This window comes from Alosa sapidissima, chromosome 20, assembly GCF_018492685.1.
Source record: "Alosa sapidissima isolate fAloSap1 chromosome 20, fAloSap1.pri, whole genome shotgun sequence".
Taxonomy (NCBI): Eukaryota; Metazoa; Chordata; class Actinopteri; order Clupeiformes; family Clupeidae; genus Alosa; species Alosa sapidissima.
In genome coordinates this window covers 5,235,280-5,256,798 of record NC_055976.1, presented here as the reverse complement: position 1 = coordinate 5,256,798, position 21,519 = coordinate 5,235,280, and the positions used below count along the sequence as shown (strand labels likewise).

The following is a 21,519-nucleotide window of genomic DNA, read 5'->3' as shown; positions in this document are numbered from 1 at the left end:
AACATAAATTGGCACTCACTTAAGCAGGTGCATTTGATATTACAATGCATTCATTTCCATTTAAGGCACATCTTCAGTCTACTGTCTATCTTAAAAAAAAAAAAATCTTCAGTCTATCTTAAAAATTGTACCAGTATGAACAATCACAGCAACATCCCCCTAAGCCCTAACATGATACAAAATACATCCAGTGTTAAAAAATATAAAAGTTCCCTTTAAGTAGACACACATCAAAATAATATACTTAAAATTTGACCTACCACCTTTAAATCTAATATACACTGTATATTCCATATCTTTCATTGTCAATTAATTTGTCTTTGTGTTGGGTCAGTGTTTGCACTAATTTTGCTAGAAGACAACACAAAAGACAAAGCCATTATGGAGACATCTGAAAAGCTTACTGGCTACATACAATGACACACACTGAACTTTCAGGTCAGTTCATGCTTATTTGCTAATTTGCATTTATAACCCAATACCTGTTTAATAATAAATCAACCAGCAAATACTGCCCATCACCTATGTCTTTGTGCTCTCAGGCAAAATGCAAATATTCTCCCTGGGGCCAGATTCACAGCACACTTACGTATGCTGGACCAGCAGGTTTGTGCTAAACCACTCCCCATTACTGTGTGGCAATCATATGCTTTATGCTTTACAACTATACATGTTCTACTGTCACATTTTACCCAGAAAAAGGCTTGTGCTTTCAGTGACATCAGCTATACTGCACATAATGACAGCTTCTGGCTTAGGCTTTCAATGACTGTTTGCATGATCAGTTTGGAATGAAAAGATTTGAGTTGGCAATACTCGTAGCTGTTACAAATTTGTAACATTAGTAAGTGAAAAGAAATGACATGTATGTATATGTAACTACAGCTACAAGGGAACAATAGATTCTTCCAAGACTAGAGCCATACAAGACAACATATTAAAATAAAGTTTTGACATTAAATGGCCTCGCTATAAAAAGTAAAGAGTAATGAATTAATGGACCTGATGGAGACAAACTTGAAAGAAAGCCAGAAATCACATTTACACTTTCACATTTCAATCAGTTGATCCAGTACTGTATGGCATACACTGTACATATACTGTGCGGTTACATAATACTATACTGAGCTGAATAAACACGGCAACACTGAAATGGGACTGAGGTGTATCAGATTGGCTTGACTGCACTGTATCTATACTGTTTCTATACTGTATCCAAATCGGCATCCTATTATGTGCAAACAGATATGATGAAAAAAAGATTAAAAAAAAAAACAAACAAGAAAACAGGTACATGTGTAAAATGAATTTGCATTAGAGGATCAACTGTTTGAACTGTCTGAACAGTATAACTGTGTAAAGTCAATTTACTGTAAATGAGATTTTGGTTGGCAGCATTTCTTTAAGGCCCCTTAATTTCATAACCTGACTCTCGCCAGATGAATTTCGTTCCGCTTAGCTCTGCCTAGCTTCACTCACATCCATCTGGGACCTCTTCCATTGAGAGTGATTTCTGCACCCGATTTTATGGTACAGCCAATCAGGACGCAGGGCGGGAGTTTCATAGATGTGACATAGCGTAGAAGCGACTGTGAGACTGTTATCAGCATCACGGGTTGGCTTCGATGTGAGTGGTTGAAGTAGCACGTCAATAGATGACGGACAAGTGGCTTATTCAATCATATGCAAGCATTTTTTGATTAGGCCCAGCCTTCTGAAGCAACACTCCAATGGATTGGTCCCAGATGGATGAGTGGAGCTAGGCGGAACGAAATTCATCTGGCGAGAGTCAGGTTATCAATTTCATGCCACTTATGAGAAAAATCACAGTAGTGATTCCAGTGGTGAATTTATATCACAAATAATCTGATAATTTTACATTGAAATTGTATTGAATCTTCAACAGCTCAATTTGGACCTACAACTGTAACTGTAACAAATACATTTGGAATTAAAATCAGCCAGTTGGCTTTGCATTCTGAAAACCATGCTGTGAAGAAAATGTCACTTCGTCTAGGACCTCTAATTAGCTGTTACAATTTCACTGACACTCTGACAGGACTAATCAGCAAACTTCCAAAAAGACAGGTGTCCCTGCCTGCCCATTACTTCTGCATATATACACACGCCCTGACCAAAGGGGATGGACAACCGTGGCTAAGCCCCGCCTCAGCTGGCAGGAAACTTCACATACAGCAGCTTTAATCCTCTAACTGGCAGCCATTATTAAGAGCAATATAGAAAACAAAGACAGCTTCAGCACGTGATCCCATGATTAAAACCATTAAGGTCGCAGTGACCAGGTCCACTTAAGCTCTTAATGTCTTGCTCATAGACGGAAAGGCAACTTGTTGTTAGTAATGTTTTGTATCACGTGTTCTATGACTTAAAACTAGTTTCTAAATGGACCCAGTTTAAATGAACCCAAGTAAAGCCACAGGCAGGTGGAGAAATACCCCTGTGCCATCCACAAACATACACTGGGAGAATTAAACTTGTTTTATGATCCTCTTAACCATGGCATCCACACCTATCATGTGCCTATCTTATCTTTCATTCTCTTGGTCATGTTTAATTGCTCCTTCATGAGACCAGACAAAACCAGACCCGTTCCCCATGTTCTACAGAGAAAAAGCATGTTAAATATGGAGAAGGTACTCCTGAACGGTAGCCTCTGGAGGCTTTTGCATGTCTGCTTGTGGTTAAGAGCATGGGTCAACAGTGATTCATTAAAAAAAGGGTCCGTTTAGCACAAGGAACTTGTAGGCTCGCCCGTCTTCTGCTTGCCTCAGCAGCGGCTGGTCTTCTCTGGGTGGAAGAGCTGCTCGGTACCTGCCTCCTGGCCCAGGCCGGGCGGCTTCTCCGGCACGCTGCTGCAGCTCTGCTGCTCCCGCTTGTGCTCCGTGCTGTGCCATATGCCATAGCCGAAGTAGATGAGGAAACCTGCCGAGAGGAGACGCAAGAGTGAGGATGCATCTGAGGACGCCTGGGTCCTGTGGACATTTATCCAACTCCTAAACTATTGTGCTTTGTCATAGCATCTGCTCATCTTGGTCTCTTCATATTGAACATATGAACCCCATGTTGAACACAGGGGCTTATAAAGATGGCCCCTCCTGTGAACTACAGTGAAAGGGCACCTACCCACTGCCATCCAGATGGAGAAGCGGATCCAGGTGTCTCCGCTCAGCTGGACCATGAGGTAAATATTCACAAACACGCTCAAGATGGGCAGGAACGGCAGGAGGGGGACCTACGGGGGTCCACACACACATTTAGACAGCTGCTCTGGTTCAGCGCTGCATAAACAGACAGACTTACAGGAGATCAGAGGTGTGCTAAAAATCAAACAACAGCACAGCCTCAATGGAAAGAGAAGAGGGAAACTGTACATGGAGCCAACTGAACATTTTTTTTTTTTTTACAAATCTGTGAGACCAGTTCAATATAGCCACAACATGCCAAGTTCTCATACATTCTTCTTGGTTAAATGAAAAAAAAAACCTCTAGTCTCTAAATAATCATTTTACAACAGTTTGTGGCTTGTGTTGAATTGTTCCAGTTGTCCAAAGCAAATAAGACATGCTGACTCACCATGAACGAGACCTTTCTGGAGGTCTGTGGCTGTTTGCAGATGATGAAGACACATATGATAAAGACTCCGACAGAGGCTGCCAGGACACCGAGAACCCAGGGCTCCATAGCAACAATGGCATGTTGGTAATGCGTGGTCAGAGTGCTGATAATACAAACAACCACCACTACAAGAGAGGAAGACAAATATATCATTAGTATGTCTACTAACATCAAACAAACACTCTCTACAAGTAAATGTAGGATAGGGACAGATATTGACCACCACATGTGTGCGAACTATCACCCCAACAGCCGTATTGAAATCAGTGAGACTTGCCTATCACCCCAACAGCCGTATTGACCACAGTGGACGTCTGCTCTGTAGGGAGCAGCGAGGGCTTGAAGAGGGAGTTCAGTGTCAGGGCTCTGTCCTTGTTGAGCATGTTGAGGTGGGACTCCGACTCGGTCAGCTCCGACTCCGCCTCCCCTTCCATGTCCCCATTCACCCTGCTTCTTCCGATGGCAGCGTCAGGCTGGTATCTGAAATAGCAGTGTAAATATTGATCATCAATTCAAATCAGCTCCCTTGCCACAGGTGTATAAAATCAAGCACCATGCAATCTGCATTCATAAGGGACCTGATGAAACCCATAAATACAGGTTGTCTTTGATCATTTTTGATACGGATTTATGGGAATCTCGTCATCTGTTATGGAATCTGATTTCCTTCCCCTCTGAAGTGTTACGTGCATTAGTACACACTAGGGGATAAATAAATCTGACCTTACAGTATCTGTATCTACACACTAGGGGATAAATAAATCTGACCTTACAGTATCTGTATCTACACACTAGGGGATAAATAAATCTGACCTTACAGTATCTGTATCTACACACTAGGGGATAAATAAATCTGACCTTAACGCACAGTACATTGCCCTGCCCCAGTAGTCTACTTTTCAGTGGACATACATGTACAGGCAGAGTTACAATATCGTTACTGAATATGGGCCATGAAATTATATATGGTCAGTTGCTGGCAAATGGCAGATAAAAATAGAGCTGATGTATCCGGTTTGTAGCCAGTTTAGTGAAACACAACTGGAACATGCCGGTTTGCTTTGGCCAGTGTTAATTGCAATGAGCTAATGACATTAGCGAACAGGGCTTTCATTTTTAACACAGCCATCCTCTGGCTGGTTTGTTCCCTGTCAACAAGTTTACACTGAGACCCTTGTGAACTTCGTAGAGTTGGCTATCACAAAACACTGGCTTTACTGTCAACACCCTATACATTTCTTATTTTTTTACATAAGGCAAAATAAAGCTTCCCTGCAAAACAGAGTTGCGCAAACACACGTCTGAACTGAGAGGCTAGCCGCATGACCATTCCACACAATGGCAGCATTCAGCTGCATTACATCACAGGCCCTAACTTAATAACACTACACAAAATGTTGCTGTGATTTCTGATGATTTTCTTTGGTCTATTTTGACAGTGTACTTGAACTCTGACACCATGTAACCGACAGCAGCAACCCCTCATGATGATCAATGAGAGCTTGAAGTGGGATTTCTACCTCAATCTTGTATTTTGGGAAAAAAAGTTGAGTCTCACCTAAGAATGAGAACACAGGCAGCCACCAGAGAGTAGGCAAGCAGGGTTCCAATGGACATCATGTCCACCAACGCTTTCAGGTCAAAGAGGAAAGCCATGATTGCTATCGGGAGGATGCCACAAAGACCACAAGAACATCAAATCAGCACATTCAAATGATGTAATCACAAAAATAGGAATTATAAATAGCAAAACCATTTTATGTCAACAGAAGTAGTATTCAGCAGGTTTAAGCTGACACACAGCATTATCAGTGAGGATAAAACAGACTTGATTTTGTAATTTAACTTCAGACAATACAACAAACAATTCATGTCATGCAACTTTAATCCACAATAATTAAAGGGGTAACAATGTTTTTAGAGCATTAGATTTCTGTGTCTGGTACCTCAGAGATATCTGTGTGCCTATATAAAGATTTGCAAATAACTCTTTGTACTATCGATTTCCATTGTTTTAGTTTCTAAAATGGGCAGTCCTGCATTACATTCTATATTACTGCACCACCACGAATTCATACAAAAATTAGAGTTGCTGTATCTTGCCGTCTTGCTAATCTGATATATTGATAAGAAATATTTTTCTTGGCACAACAGCGATTGCACAAATACACATATCTTAAAAACAAATACCATATTTCAAAATTCATGATAGAGTTTCATAAACCTGTATCATAAAGTATCTCATCTCATTGAGTATTCTAAAGACACCAAACTTAATGTTCCAAAACACCTGTGCCCCGTTCACATGCACCCAATAGATACAATGTTAGGACCATTCGGTTAGAATTAAAACAAAGAAAGTAAAATGAAACCAAATATACATGTTATACCATGAACTGTATACATGAACTGTTTGAATTATATTCAAATTGGAAAAGATAAAAAGGAACTGAATTGATTATTGTTCTTTGAGAAAGACAATAAATGGAGTCAAGGCCGTGCACTATATAGTACTTCATCTTGGACTATTTAGGATTGTTTTGTTTAAACATCCTCCCTACATGCTGCTCAAAGTAGATGAAAAAGTCAGGTGTTTCTGCTGCAACCCTGCAGATCAGCACTGTGACAAAACAAACTTCAATCACTTCAGCCTGTCAGAACCACTTGATGGCAGCAGGAGCACCTTCGTACTGTGAGACTCCCTGATACCTCATGCTAGTTTTTCCCTCGCGTCTCTACAGGTTTTCACCATCAAAAACTCTAGTCCTCAACTAAATACTGACATGTGCAGACATCAAAGTCTGTACGGCCCGGCCCAGCTCATATCCTGGATCTATCTCTGCAGGGCAGATGGTAAACAAGTGGATATTAAAAAGAAGCATCAGACTCTGCACTAGATGTAAAGCTGCATTGTGAAGCAATAGTCTGATCACTACATTCTAGGGTTTTCTTGTATCGTACTGACAAGCTGACATACATGTATGCCTCACTAGCCTCTCAAACCAAACATGATCAGACAATCCAATTATTTGGCATTGAGAGAAGTAAAATGTTTGGCAATCCTGCAGATAGTTTCACAGATGAAATGCCTGAAATGTCAGTATAGCTGAGACATGTCAATGCCCTTACACATCTGTAAAACACTAATGTCATTAGTTACCACCACCACCACCACCACCACCACCACCATCACACCTAGTTAGCATGCAACCGCCACCTGTGCCACTCCATGCGTGCACACACAGCCACCTCCACCATTTGGCGACACATGACAACACTCCACACCAGGAGCTTACCCGCGGTGCTGCCTGCGGCCATCGTGGCGGCCACAGGTGACTGTCGCTTACTCACTTTGGAAAGAAATTTGAACAGTAAGCCATCTCGTGCCATGGCAAACAGAATGCGAGGCAGAGGGAACATGGAGCCCAATAGGCTAGAAACAAAAAAAGGGTTGACCAGTTCAAAATCCACACAGCACTCTGGAAGAGAAAGGAATTACTGTACACTGGACATGGCTGGCAACTGTGGAGGAGAAGGGAGATGATCTTGGAAATGTGCTTGAAAAAGGACTGTTCCCTTACAAGAACCGTTAAAGGTTACCCCCTTGGAGGCCTTCCAGAATGATTTTTGCAACCTGTTTTGATTGCAAAGAGTTTGTCACCAAAGCATATTTGATAGCAAGAGGCCATACAGTTCAAAAGGATTCCAAGGAGAACCTTGAAGAGTTCTTCTGTTGGGGCAAGTCAAAGGAATTTTTCGTTCAACACATCGTAAAGCCGCTAAATAGCAGATTTAATCTCAAAGCCACTATGGATTCCAATCATAATGGCTGTGGGCTATAACCACTCTCGTTCACAGTTAACCAAGCTCATGGATGCTCACACTGCACATGGAAAGTCACCCCCAGGTCTCACCTGCGACTACACCGGAGCTCATTGTAGCAATAAGCGGGGTCTTCGTCTTAGGATTGATTCGGGCTAACGCTTTGAAAAGCACCCCATCCTCTGCCATAGCATAGATTACACGTGGCATGGGGAATATGGAGCCCAGCAGACTGCATGAGGTGGGGGCAGAGACATGCACAGGACCAACACATTAGTCAGCACAGCACAGCAGCCCCTCCACACAGCTCAGCTCACTTCTCAGCGCCCCACACACACCACACAGAGCCACACACACCACACAGAGCCACACAGAGCCACACAGAGCCACACACACCACACACACCACACACACCACACAGAGCCACACACACCACACACACCACACAGAGCCACACACACCACACACACCACACACACCACACACACCACACACACCACACACACCACACAGAGCCAAAGCACATCAATTACACACACCAGCATCGCCTTCTTTCTTTCCCCCCTTCAGTAGTTTACAGAAGTTTCTAGTATTACAGCCTTAGTTTGAGAGCAAACACGGCTGGTGCATGCACACTGTTTTAGAAAAAGTTCATTTGTGAGAGGTTTGGTTAAAGATGATCACTATTGCAGACCAATCCATTTTAGATTAATTACGATAAATAAGAAAATGGCAATATTGCCCCAGGGTTTGGATAGTATAAGTTTAGTATTTTTCTTATAATTTTCTTTTAATTGTTGACACATAATTATAATTTCTACGGAACTCAAAGTTTTGAGATTTCTTTTTTCATGGTCCTTATATGCCCATGCCTCTATCCAAAAGCCACAATTCACACACATTTTTTATTTATCGTTAGATGACAGCTCGCCCAGGTGTAAGATACCCTTTTTGCCAGGTTTCAGTGCTTCCAAACTAGAGCTACTATAGTATGACATCATTCAAATATTAGCTTCATGAGCTATCAAACTACCATCATAGTTCTTAAAGTAAGGAAAATTAAATGCCTTGATTGATCTAGATACAGTAGTAGATCATTTTAATGCCATATTCAAGGTACCCCAAAGTCATGAGGAAGACTTGGTCATATGCCAGATGGGAACCTTCACTGTCTACAATCATGTACAACATGGAGGGAAAGAAAGAAAGGCAAACAGAATCATGCTTCATATCTGTTTCGCAAGAGACCAATACCCACCAAAAATAACTTCAATTAGGAGATTTTATCTCAGCTGCACAAGAGCATTTAGAATTTAGCTATGGGAATCAATCCACCTGACCCTTCTGGTATTTATATCATTTAAGGGTGACACAGTAGTCCATGCCCAAAGATCCTTAATAAGTATGTCCCATTATTAGCTAATACAAAATACAGACTATATTTGATGCAATTACTGGAGGGTTTAAGAATATATATATAAAACTACAGCAGCTTTTGGTACCCAATAACCAAGCTAACTGACCTCATTTTGTAAGAAAGCCTTAAACATAATTTGAAAGTAGCCACAGTATGGGAGAGTTTGGTTACCTAGTTGACAAGGCACAGAGTGATCCAACGGCCACCACAAATTTGGCAGGGCCCCACCCCACGTACTCGAAGGCCATGGGCAGGGGACTCTTCTCGTCCAGCAGGTAGTAGGGCATCATGAGGGTGAGGGCAGCCGACACGCCGAAGTACGCCAGGAAGCAGATGAGCAGGGACACCACGATCCCAATGGGAATGGCCTTCTGGGGGTTCTTCACCTCCTCACCTGGACACACACACACACACACACACACACACACACACACACACATACACACACACACACACACACACACACACACACACACACACACACACACACACACACACACACACATACACACGCACATAGACATACACACACATACACACACACACACATACACACACACACACTTGGTTATGACACAAAATCACCTGAAATTGCCTACTTCTAACAAAGTGTTAAAGCATGTCTTGACAGAGTAAAATACAACTGAAGGATTTTTTTTTTAAAAATCTCCTTCCTCAACCCCACACCTCTCAATTGCCTGCCACAAAACAAAGGAATCTAAAAACCTGTTGTTGCGATGCAGTCAAAGCCAACAAAGGCATAGAAACAGGTAGCAGCACCAGCAAGAGTTCCACTAAATCCATACGGGAAAAATCCACCAACACCATAGTCACTGGTGACATTATCCATGATAGACAGATTTCTGAAAACAGAAAGAAATAACAATATTACTCTAATGGCAACCTCACTTCACTATCAATTACAGAACAAATAACACAGCACTGTTCTTGAATCAAGTATGTTGGTAATCCCAGGACTACCTTTTGACAATGGTGACATTGATGAGAGACTCCTCTGTGATGTTCCAGTTGTATGAGTCTCCCTTCACAAAGCCAGAGATGATGACGAACAACAGCACCAGCACGTTGACTGCTGTAAACACTTTGTTGACCCATGCAGACTCCTTCACACCAAACGACAGGAGGCCTAGGAAAATCAGTTGTCGTTTTAAATCATCTTAATTTTTAGAGATATAGTCTGAATGTATTTCTAATCTAATGTCATGATTACTTTTTCTATTTGGATGAAAACATTCAAATTAACAAATGAATGAAAACATTCAGTGTAACAAATAGAAACGGAAAACTAAAACAGAAACTTTGTACATTGATCACCAGTTTCACAGTGATGCAATAGGTTTTCAGGTATTTACATTGTCAACATGGGGTCTACTGCCAAAGAAACAAAAAAGTGTTATAAATACAGGGATGGATTGCCCTGGGGAAATATCAGATGTTCTTATATAAGTTTAGCATTTGGGGAGAGGGTGTGAACCACAGTGGCTGGCTCTGATTGGTAAGAAATGCGGCTATTGTTTTTTGTTATCTATTTTATTCTTGTGTAACTGAGGTATAATAAATGCAAAACATCTGAGGTGTGTGTGCTACACATGTTCTTTAGACTAACGTTACCAGTTAAATATCTTCAAAACTACAACATATACTCAACATATTCAGCGCATATGTTGGTAGCTGTCACCCCTGAGTCCCTTTCCTGTGAGCAAAAACAGGATTCATGAAAACCTCCACTCATTTCCCATTTCTCACTGAATTCCTCTGAATTTGGAGAGGACATTCATTCCAATGGCAATGAAATAATCCGATTGCTCTTCTGGCACCTCTTCACAATTTTAACTGCACCACATGAGCGGGCTTCTGTTTTGCACCGGCGACGCTCTGTTGACATATACACGGTGTTCTTTCAAAATAAGAGACTTGCTCCATTCTATCAACCCTCCATTTTGCCAAGAAAACATTTGGGAAAACATCAGAGGTAATGGGCACTGATGCCAACTCACTCTCAAGTCCCACACACAAGGCTGTTTACAAACAGAGCAGCTAAGTAACTCACTGGTCGCTCTGCCTCACCCACTATCTTTTATTCAATCAGCTTCTCAGTGACTTGGGTATGAGTGAAGAATAAGCATCCACTCTGAAGATATCAACTGAAAGATCCTATGAGGATTCCCCACTTCAGAGTGATGAGAGACATCCAAACTTGGTCAGTCCATGAGATATGTGAATGGTGCCCATGAGACTTATGAGTGGTGCCCATGACTCTTGTGAGTGGTACCTGAGAGGAGTAGGATGAGGCACACTGCAAAGAAGTCTGGGTACTCTGCCAGGCCCGGAGCGCTCATCCTGAAGTAGGTTTTACAGAACTGCTCAATGTGGCCTCCGATGAGCTCATCAAATGTGCCACTCCATGCTCGTGCCACACTAGAGGTACCTGCATGGGGGATGAGACAATTACAAGCTGCAAACACAGGCATCCTTATACCTAATTTGTTTTTTATTTACATAATGATAATTTCCACATTTCAACAGAGCATAAAATCTATCACTGTAATCAGCTGTTGACACCCTAGGAGCATTAAGTATCAGGATGAAATCACTTCTCATTTACATTCATTCATTTAGCAGACGCTTTTTATCCAAAGCAACTTACATATGTCAATTAAATTACAAGGGCCATTGTCCCCAGAGCAACTCGGCATGAAGTGCGGTAGAAGCTAGGAATTGAACCAACAACTTTCCTGGCTACTGCTAGCCTAGCCCCTTAACCACTACACTACCACCACCCTTTAGACCACCAATATGAATACAATTGTTAAGTGAGAAGATGTCGGTTAAGTACTTTTGTATTTTGGTATATTTGCATTCAAGTCCTCTGTGACGCAAAATCACACCCTACTACAGATTTTAATCGTTACTCACCTATGACATAAGAAAGAATGAGATTCCAACCAGTTATGAACGCCCACAGTTCACCAACAGTCACATAGCTGTACAGGTACGCTGACCCAGTCTTGGGTACGCGTGCCCCAAACTCAGCATAGCAAAGGCCGGCCATGACGGACGCCAGAGCAGCGATGAGGAAGGACACCACAATACTGGGCCCAGAGTTGCCTTTGGCCACCTCTCCAGCCAACACGTAGACGCCCGCGCCCAGTGTGCTGCCCACACCCAGGGCTATCAGGTCGATGGTGGTAAGGCAGCGGCACAGCTTGGAGTCTTCCAGGTTGTCCATGTCCACCACTTTCCTCCGCACCAGGGAGCGGCCAAACGACAGCATGTGACCCAACATCCTGACACTGGATGACACTGCATGAAGACAAAAAAACAAAAGAATTAACATTTGGTTTGCACAAAGTAATCTGGGTTGACCCAGATACAGCACATTTACACATATTACTGGGGAAGACGCCTGATTATTTCACAAAGACATTGACCAAGGTATAATCAGCTTCTGGCCTTCAGTGGTCACTCTTAAAGCTCTGATTAAAGCTCTAAGTGGCAGTGAGAAGCTTTCCTGTGTGTACTCTAACAGAGGAATTCATAACAACACTGCAAATAATCCTGCGTAATGCCACTATATTACTGAAAAGTACTAATTGATTAGAAGGGGATATTTCACTCATATGATACAGGAACATCTCTCTGTAACAGCTGGGATTCATTTGAATTCTTGAACCAAATAGTTCTGTAGAGTTAAACACATATTGGTTGGACAGGGCGTAACAGAGGACATCTGAGTGCACTTCTGAGAGGAAACCTGTGTGCACTTCTGTAATGCATGCATCAACATGTCCGACAAAATATCCATAAGAATGTATATACATTTGTGCAGTGGACATATTTGAACTCTCTCTCTCTAATGGATTAGCACAACATCGGTTGACCTGTTTCTTCACACTCCATACCAGGAGAAACTTGTTGCAAAACTTCAACTCTGCACACAAAGCAGCTTTCTTTGGCACAGGTCTGCTCTCCCTGTTTGGGCAGGTCCCACATTCACTTACACTCATGACAGCTAAGCCAGTCAGCTCTTGAGAAACTATTACATAATGTGTGAAAAAAGAGAAAGAACAGTGCCTCATTTTGACAGCTGGGGTCGTTAAAAGCAGATGATAAATAGGACATGACATGTGCCAGAATCCCCTTGAATTGTTCTTTTAACTGAAGAGTATTTAGATCTGAGTTTGGTTTAGAGAAGCCGTGGAGTAAAAGGGTCGAGGATAGAATGTGAATCAAACATGCATTCAACACAATGCTCTCCATTATACATGAATGACCATAACATTCATGCATTAGGCTACAGACTATGCATACATGTCCGCCCTGCAGGACTTCACTGAGGACCTGTCACAATGCATTAACTTGATTACTTTGAAACTGCCCCATATTATAGTCAAGAACAGGGAGCAGCTGTACATCACAAACCTTCCGCCTCCTTAGAATTCCTGTAATTTTCAACAAATCAATTGTATATACACATTTTGCAATACATTGTTGTAAACTAACCATTCAATATAGTAGAGAAATGTTGCAACAAATCATTAATGGTGTTAGCACTTTGTCCATGGACAATAAGGGAGTGCGAAACAGAGTGCATTACACTAGACCACACATAGTACAGCAGTACTTTCCGGCCCCATTGTTAGGAGGCATGACAGACATCAGGTGTGACCCTGAGGTCACATCACTCTAAATGGAGAAAAACAAATTTTTCATTCTTAACTGAAAAAAGGCAAATAAAGGCTGCAAAGCTTTTCGGGTTCTAACCATTTCTGAAATAATTAACCAGCTTAAGATTAATGAACTTAATGAACAATCAATGAACAATCAATGAACAAAAACAATCATATAAAAAATAATGGTGCAGAACTGATCTGTAGCTTTAATGCACAATGTGCAATGCTGTTCTATGGTACTTACCAACTGAAATAATGCGGAAGCAAGAGACCTGTACAGCTTTAAATACTATTACTTCAAAGTTGTTTTTTCCCCGAGGACGTACACCACACTGTCTGCAAGATGTGGGTCAGACTCTATGTAAAGACCGGGTCTCAGGTTCGTCCACTTCCCTCCTCTCCACTCAAATACTTTCTCCTGACATGTCAAGCCCTACAACTACTATTTTTACTCCTCCCTTCACTCTATCCCTCGTGAGTCACAACTCGTTCAGCCCTCTGCACTCGCTCGGCCTCCGAGGCTGGTCCTGTCCCACGACTGCACTGCCCCGAGAGGCGGAGGGAGGGAAGGATGGCCAGAGAGAGAGAGAGAGAGAGAGAGAGTGGAGGGAGGGAAGGATGGCCAGAGAGAGAGAGAGAGAGAGAGTGGAGGGAGCAACAGGACTTGGCACAGGGCTGCAGTTTGAGGGAGGAAATGTTGCTCCACTATGTATGTAAGTTAATGATACAGGTCACACAGAGGGCCTCTCAGAAAGACCTGGTCAGGTTATGTGAGTGGAAAATGGGGGCGACTGACCAAACATCTTCATATTTCTCCCTAAAAAACAACAAGATTTCCAAAGCACACATAGCCGAATAGAGCCCCAGCTGCCAGAGTACTTACTGAACCCTGATAAATGGTTAAGCAACTGGCACTGACAAACATTGAAAAAGACACCACTGTTTGCCCAGTGCAGACTGGAAGAGCCTCTAAAAGCATGGCCGGTGCTGATTGGTGGGGGAGGGTGGAGGAGCCATTGAGGCTAAGGCGTTCTAATGGGCGGCCGTTGCCCTTTGCGACATCATTGAAGCCATGACCATGGAGTTACTGGATCAATAAGCTTGACGTAGGTACAGTATTGCACACAAAACTAATCTTATGGATCACGTCCAAATCCTGCCTGCACCGAAAAGTCATGCAGTGCATGCAAAATTGCACAATCCTCATTAAAAACAAAAGTCTTTCTTACTGAATGGTGAGTGTTTCATTTTTCTACTGGTTTCCAAAATACATACGAGAAGCTTTGAACTTGCATGTTTTACACTGTACACAATACTTAGACACTAACATTCTGGGATTCTGAAATTACAACACAATTCCCTATGCAGGCCATAGTTATGCCAACTTCAAGCTTGATGGAGAGTTTTTCAGACTTCCAAGCAACTGGCAAAGGAACTACGACACGTCTGAATTCCTTGTTCAACTGGCACCTACACTCCCTCAGTTTCAAACGATCAATTCTGAGCCTTCCCCTGCAATCTCCCATTATCTGCCCTGAATAGAGTCAAAGCAAATGCCAACCTTATTGGATGGATGGTGGCTGGAGTCACCACTACAAACATTCATTCACCAGCCTTGGAGACCATTTTCTTTTTTCAGGCATCCCGGATTATTTTCTCGCTTGATGCTCGGCCAAAGAAATCTGGATAGAATTTAAAAAGAAGAGCCTTTTGACTTCTCGCCTGGCCACACTCCATGCTCTGACACGACCTCTAATGGCAGCGAGTGTGCAAGGGGAAGCTGACCGAGGCTCTGACTTCTCTCTGAACCACAAAACATTGGCATGCCAAAGGGATATTTCCCAACACAGAGGGGTTTCCTTACCTACAAAAATAAAGAAATTCAAAACACCAAAAAAAGAAAAAAAAATCCTTCAGTGCAACCATTCAACGAATCTACTGTGTTGTACTACTGCATGTTATGAGTAACTTCACCTGCATCTCAGAGAAGACACTCGCACAGAAAGGGGCCTCACACTTAGTCAAGCCAGAGCTCTTGAACTAATTCACTGTCAGCAGGATGGCTCAGCCACACAATCAACACATAGCCCGAGTGCTGTCACTGTTTGTCGAGGAGGCGTCTCAAACCACTTAACAGTGTTATCGAGAGCCAATGATTAGCAATATAGCAGAAGGCAGCATGAGCAGATGCTCTGCTTTGGAGCATAAATATGTAAGGACTTAGGTTGTAGTGACTATATTGTGACGTTATTAAGTCTCCTTCAATTGTACAAATTAGCAAGTAGCCTTTGAATTTGACTATTTTTAAAAAAAAATAAAATCCAACAAAAAAACCAAAAGACAAAAGACAACCTCACTCACTTTCCAGAAGGTATTAAGCTGACCACTGACCAACATTACAACGGAATCAAGAGGGGGCAGAGAGTGTGCTGAACCCATTCACCCCCCAAGGGCCGTAGGCCTACACAGTAGTTGGCCATCTCACAAAGCTGCAAACTAATGTGATGGCAACACAATGAGGCACCTTTAAAGGAAACATGGGCCACCCAAGTGTAAAACCACAAATCTATTAAGCTAATATAACCTTTTAGAAAAGGATGTGACCAGATCGCATGTCCAGACGTGGATCAGCGTCCACTGAGCTTGTGCAAATCGAACATCCAGACGGATTAATTCCAAGAAATTAGGCAACTTTAATGCAAAGGATTTATATTCCAGTCTTTTGAGCTTTTGAGCTTATTTCATACAATTTCACTGGGCACCAACATGTTTCAAGAAAAGACTATTAAATGGAGAAAAGTGGGCATCATGCAATCATTGATGTATTACTGTAGACACAACAATTTCTGGAAAAGGACAAGGAGACCATGCTCTTCATTTCATTTCATTTTAATAACTCTTGAATAATCTAGGTCTGACTGGACAGTCTGCGCCGCTCACCTGTGTGCAGATTTCAGATCCCCCTAATACTCTCTTTATTGGAGCTTATGTCCCAGGATGCTCTCAGGATATTCCACATCAACTCCCACAGTGTTTTCATTACATGGTAATACTGCAGACCTTTTGGGGAGAGGGAAACAAACCTGACCTCCTTTTAGGTAATAAATAAAAGAAAACTGGCCTGCTTTCTGATTATGTATGTATAACAACCCACTATTCTGTCTCTTTGTATCAAAAGGAAATCTTAAGACCAACACTGAGAATTCTACTCAAGGTAAGTCCTAGGATTTGTTCTCTCTGTCGACTTCCTCTCTCAGAGCCCAGTTTTCTAGCGTAGATGTCCTACGTGCTGGTTCAGTTAACATACATCTGGAGCTGGGCATTCACTTCTCTCTCTTTACTGTCCAAAAATGGTTTGGTTAACCACATCATCAGCATCTCAATTTCCGTCTTATAAACATCATTTGATGTTCATTCTTATTGCATTGACATCTAACTATTTTAAGAAGGAAACCGTGTTAAGACTACTTATAGTATGGGACTGTAAACAAACCCACAAAGAAGATTGTTTTGGTAAACATACTTGTGGGAACTCCAACAATATCTAAGAGATACCAGATCCATTAAGCTGGATAGTAAACGCAAGAATTGTAACTACACACTACTGTATCACCACAGCTGGGGAACACTGTGGTCTGCCAACTGAAGCAAAAGCAACACGCACAGTCAACAAGTCAAAGTGAACAAACAATATATAAGTCTTATTAAAACGGCTCATCAAACAGCATCCAACTATTCAGAGGATGCAAATAAATTTTGCTCTGAGACAAACCAAAGACTGTTATTAATGCTGAGTAAAAACAGCACATCACTGGTAAGCATGGTAAAGTCTTTGACCTAGTTTTCCCTTGTTCTCAGAAAACCAACCACCACTAATCACACAATAGAATGTCATATGTAGCTACCATATCTGCTTAGATGAACTTCATGTACTGTATTAAAGGAATTATCCGGAGTAAAATGCACTTCAAGATCAATTTACGGATGATTGGGAGTACACAGTTCGATTTTACCGTTTTTAGTCAAAACTCGTTAGCCTGGAAGTGACCAGGGCAAGTCATTTCGCCTACAAAACGCTATTTTTATACCTCTTCTACAGTTCCAAACAACATTACACTTACGTGGTAGTGAGTAGAGGGTCCGTAAAGCCAAACCGAAGTATCCCGAGGTCTTTATGTGGTCGGATAGAGAGTCCAGAATGAATTTCATCAAGCCAGTACCTTTCTGCTGCAGCTGGCGTCTTTAGGGGAAAGTCCGTAGGAGTCGATTGCCGAGTGTGGAGTAACACGCTCTGGAAATTCACAATTTCGTTGCCGTTTTTTTTTTTACAAAAAAACATAGTCCAGTATTTCTTTCGAAATTGAAATTGAAGTTGTATGGACTGGACTATGTTTTTTTTTTTTTTAAACGGCGACGAAATTGTGAATTTCCAGAGCGTGTTACTCCACACTCGGCAATCGACTCCTATTGACTTTCCCCTAAAGACGCCAGCTGCAGCAGCAACATTTCCGGAAAGGTACTGGCTTGATGAAATTCCTTCTGGACTCTCTATCTGACCACATAAAGACCTTGGGATACTTCGGTTTGGCTTTAGGTACCCTCTACTCACTACCACGTAAGTGTAATGTTGTTTGGAACTGTAAAAGAGGTATAAAAATAGCGTTTTGTAGCGGCGAAATGACTTGCCCTGGTCACTTCCAGGCTAACGAGTTTTGACTAAAAACGGTAAAATCGAACTTTCTCAAAACACATACGAATGACATGATTTTGATGTCAACTCAACGTATGTACTCCCAATCATCCGTAAATTGATCTAAAGTGCAATTTAGTCCGGATAATTCCTTTAAATATCAGTCAGCTGTTTTGGTCAAATTCATGGGAAAATGGGGCCACTACAAACAGAGATATGCAGACTGTTAGTTTGTGCCATTTTTTAAGTAGTCTGATATTGAAAGATCTGTTTAAAAAGAACAAACAAATGAATTTAACTGTGCCCTATAGCGACTGCAGATGTATTATAGTCTAATTAGCCTAGGCTCTGGTATAATGCATCAAATGGTAACATTTATGATTACAATTGTACATGGTCCCTAACAAATAAATGTATGACTGTAGAACCTACAAGATTACTGCTGGGTTAAAATCTCCATAAATACAAATGGCTAACCTCCCTCCAATATAGACAAGTCAGTGTTACCAAACTGCCTCAACCAAAAACACAATATTGTGGAATATAATTATTTGATTCGCCAGTTGATTATCAGAAATGTAGTGAGCCCAATGCTGTTAAAGCTGCAGAGACATTCTATTAACTCTCCTGAATGCTTATCCTCCACCAGTATCAATATCAGAGTCATCAATACTGGCCTCATTTTTCACAGTAACGTTCCTGAGGTCAGTGTTATAATGGAGGTTGAGATGTTTGTTTTACGGAGTGTGGTGGTGTATCTGTTTGGATTCTGAATGCATGAGTTCACCAGGGGGTGGAGGAGCGAAAGGAGGGGGGGGGGGGTAAAAGGACCGCCAAGCATCAATAAATCAATCACTTCTGCTTAGTTTGACTGAACAGTTTTATTGTTCTTCACCTCTTCTGAAACCCGGAGGCATATGGTGCGTCTTCATTTTAACGATCACATGGAAATTGCTTAAGGTATAGGCCTAGGGTTAGGATTAGGGTTACCTGGATTGGCTCTAAACTAAATTTGAGCATAGAAACGCAATGTTGATTCCATTACATCCACAACAGATACCACCATTTCCTTCTTTACAGTTCAATCCAGCCTTTGGGTTTGCAGAGGTAACCCATTCTAACTTTATTCAGACTTCATTCTGATCTGATATTATAAAACTCCAGTCTCCATTAAAGTAGATATTGTGGATAAGTGACAACCCAAATGATTCCTTGCAATATCATCTTACTCTTTCTGCAGAATGCCCTAAAGATGCAACACACTAGATTAACCAACAATAAACACGCATAGACTATCCATGGAGCGTTTCTCCTATGACGCAGTGGCCACTGCCAACTAGTGCAAAGAAGCGCTGTAGCAGCTCGGTAGGCTACGGCTGAATTTATGCACGGATAGCCTACATTAGGTTTAGTTTATATGCTTAACTAAAGCAAATATACCTGAACGATACTTGACATCAGCCAACAACCGGTAAACAGTGAAAGATTACTACGACAAAACACGGGCTCTTTTGTACAAAATCTCTTTCAAAGAAGTGGGGAAAAATGTTAGTCATGAAAGAGGAAAGTACTTACATTGTACGAATCCAGTGAATATAGATGGGAGCGCAGGTTAATTATTAAAGTTTAGCTCCACGTGTGTGCCTCTTAAAACTCCAGAGAGGAGGCGTGGAATTGACGCACACAAGGAGTAGTGTAACAAATTGGGAGGGGTTGACAAACTGACACATCTGTCCACATTTGCTGAGCACATCAGTCAATCAGACGCGCCATGGGAGAAGTCGTTCATTCACTGTGCACATTGTCGTTTACTTTCCTCGTTCCTTTGAAATAATCATTTCCATCTGAAAACCGAATGGGTGATCGTGCAGCGCTTCGTTTAAATCTAAAATGGTGCTGAATTGGCCATACCATCACCACCACAAAGGCAAAACGCTCCCACTTGTGTCCATAAGAGGTGGCTGATGTTAAAGATCAGTTAAGGCAATTAGTCATCACTGGGCCTCAGACCTAGCCTACTGTCATACCCCTGAGATTTCATTTTGTATTAGCTAAGGGATTGCAATATAGCTTCAAACTTTTTTGCTCTTTATGATTATGGTGCATTCACATTCAAAGGACAAATAAAAGGAAGTTTCTTCCTCTAACAGTTCCTCCTTTATAATTTATTAATTTAAACATTCTTACTTTGCATTTCTGCAGGGTAAATACAGTGGTTATTTTCCGATATCAGTATAGGCCTGTAGGCCTATTAGAAGATTGTTGTTTCTATTAGGCCTATGCAGTGTTGCCACAGTTACCTTGAAAAAGTAATCTGATTACTGATTACTCCTTTAAAAAGTAACTTAGTTACTTTACTGATTACTTGATTTTAAAAGTAACTAAGTTAGATTACAAGTTACTTTATTAGTTACTTTCAGCAGCTGCCGACAACACCCCCACCGCCTCAACATAAAAATGATAACCGGTTTTGCCAATACTCACTATACTGGAAGTGCATTTTAACAGTAATGTCAGCCATGTATAGCAGACATCCCAACCTAACCTACTTAGATACTGAAATTCAGATGTTTGTTCAATAATACCAACACCAAAATAAGGAAGGCCTATTGATAGAAATTGTTATAGTAAAATATGTAGATTTTTTTTTCATGTAGCCTTGGCAACTAGCCATCTTGTATAGGCCTGAGTAATATGCAAATGAAATTACACTTGTTAAACTCACCTCAACAAGTCTTTTGCAATCATTTAACCCGCTGTGAGCAATGCTAAAGTCGCTGTTACAAACAGTGCAGTGTGCAAGACTATCATTATGTTTTAATCTTATGAGACAATTGGGTACACTTTTGTGTAGTCTGATGTGAAATGGGTCTTAAATCTTCCTTTTTGAGGGGCGCTGACGCTGCCATGACGCTCCTGTTCCTAGATACACTGACTGAACTGATTAATTAAGTTTGGGAGAAAAGAGATATAAGCACACTTACACTGAAAACTGATTGGTTGATTTAGCAAAACAGACCAGGATGCTCTCTGTCTTGGATGCGCTTCAGGCACAAACGCACCACTCCTCTCTCTCTCCCTCTCCGTTGTGTGCGCGTTAAACTCATATGCACACGCGATTTGAAGTCCGGTCTGGCTTGCGTGCTCTTGTTCGCTCTAGGTTCCGGGAGATTTTATGTAATTTGCGGGCGTCAGGAAGCCGCTATCAATATGTGGGGGACTCCCAAAACTTCGGGAGACTTGGGACGTCTAGCTAGACA

General features: G+C 41.7%; 1 protein-coding gene across 3 annotated transcripts; it reads right to left on the bottom strand.

The window, feature by feature from the left end:
- Positions 1 to 1,674: 1,674 nt before the first annotated feature.
- On the bottom strand, positions 1,675 to 19,913 carry slc7a2 (solute carrier family 7 member 2). 3 transcript variants are annotated; one of them, XM_042074749.1, is made up of 12 exons: positions 19,835 to 19,913; positions 11,813 to 12,199; positions 11,169 to 11,324; positions 9,857 to 10,022; positions 9,602 to 9,738; positions 9,047 to 9,269; positions 7,551 to 7,690; positions 5,195 to 5,297; positions 3,914 to 4,116; positions 3,595 to 3,761; positions 3,145 to 3,253; positions 1,675 to 2,943 (listed from the first exon to the last, which is right to left on the bottom strand). In XM_042074749.1, the coding sequence occupies exons 2-12, from the start codon at positions 12,180 to 12,182 to the stop codon at positions 2,789 to 2,791; spliced, it is 1,929 nt and encodes a 642-aa protein (XP_041930683.1). In that variant the 5' UTR covers positions 12,183 to 12,199; positions 19,835 to 19,913; the 3' UTR covers positions 1,675 to 2,788. The 3 variants fall into 3 exon arrangements, with proteins under 3 accessions (XP_041930683.1, XP_041930684.1, XP_041930682.1); XM_042074750.1 differs by lacking the exons at positions 7,551 to 7,690; positions 19,835 to 19,913 and adding exons at positions 6,933 to 7,069; positions 13,814 to 14,067; XM_042074748.1 differs by lacking the exon at positions 19,835 to 19,913 and adding an exon at positions 13,814 to 14,066.
- Positions 19,914 to 21,519: the final 1,606 nt, after the last annotated feature.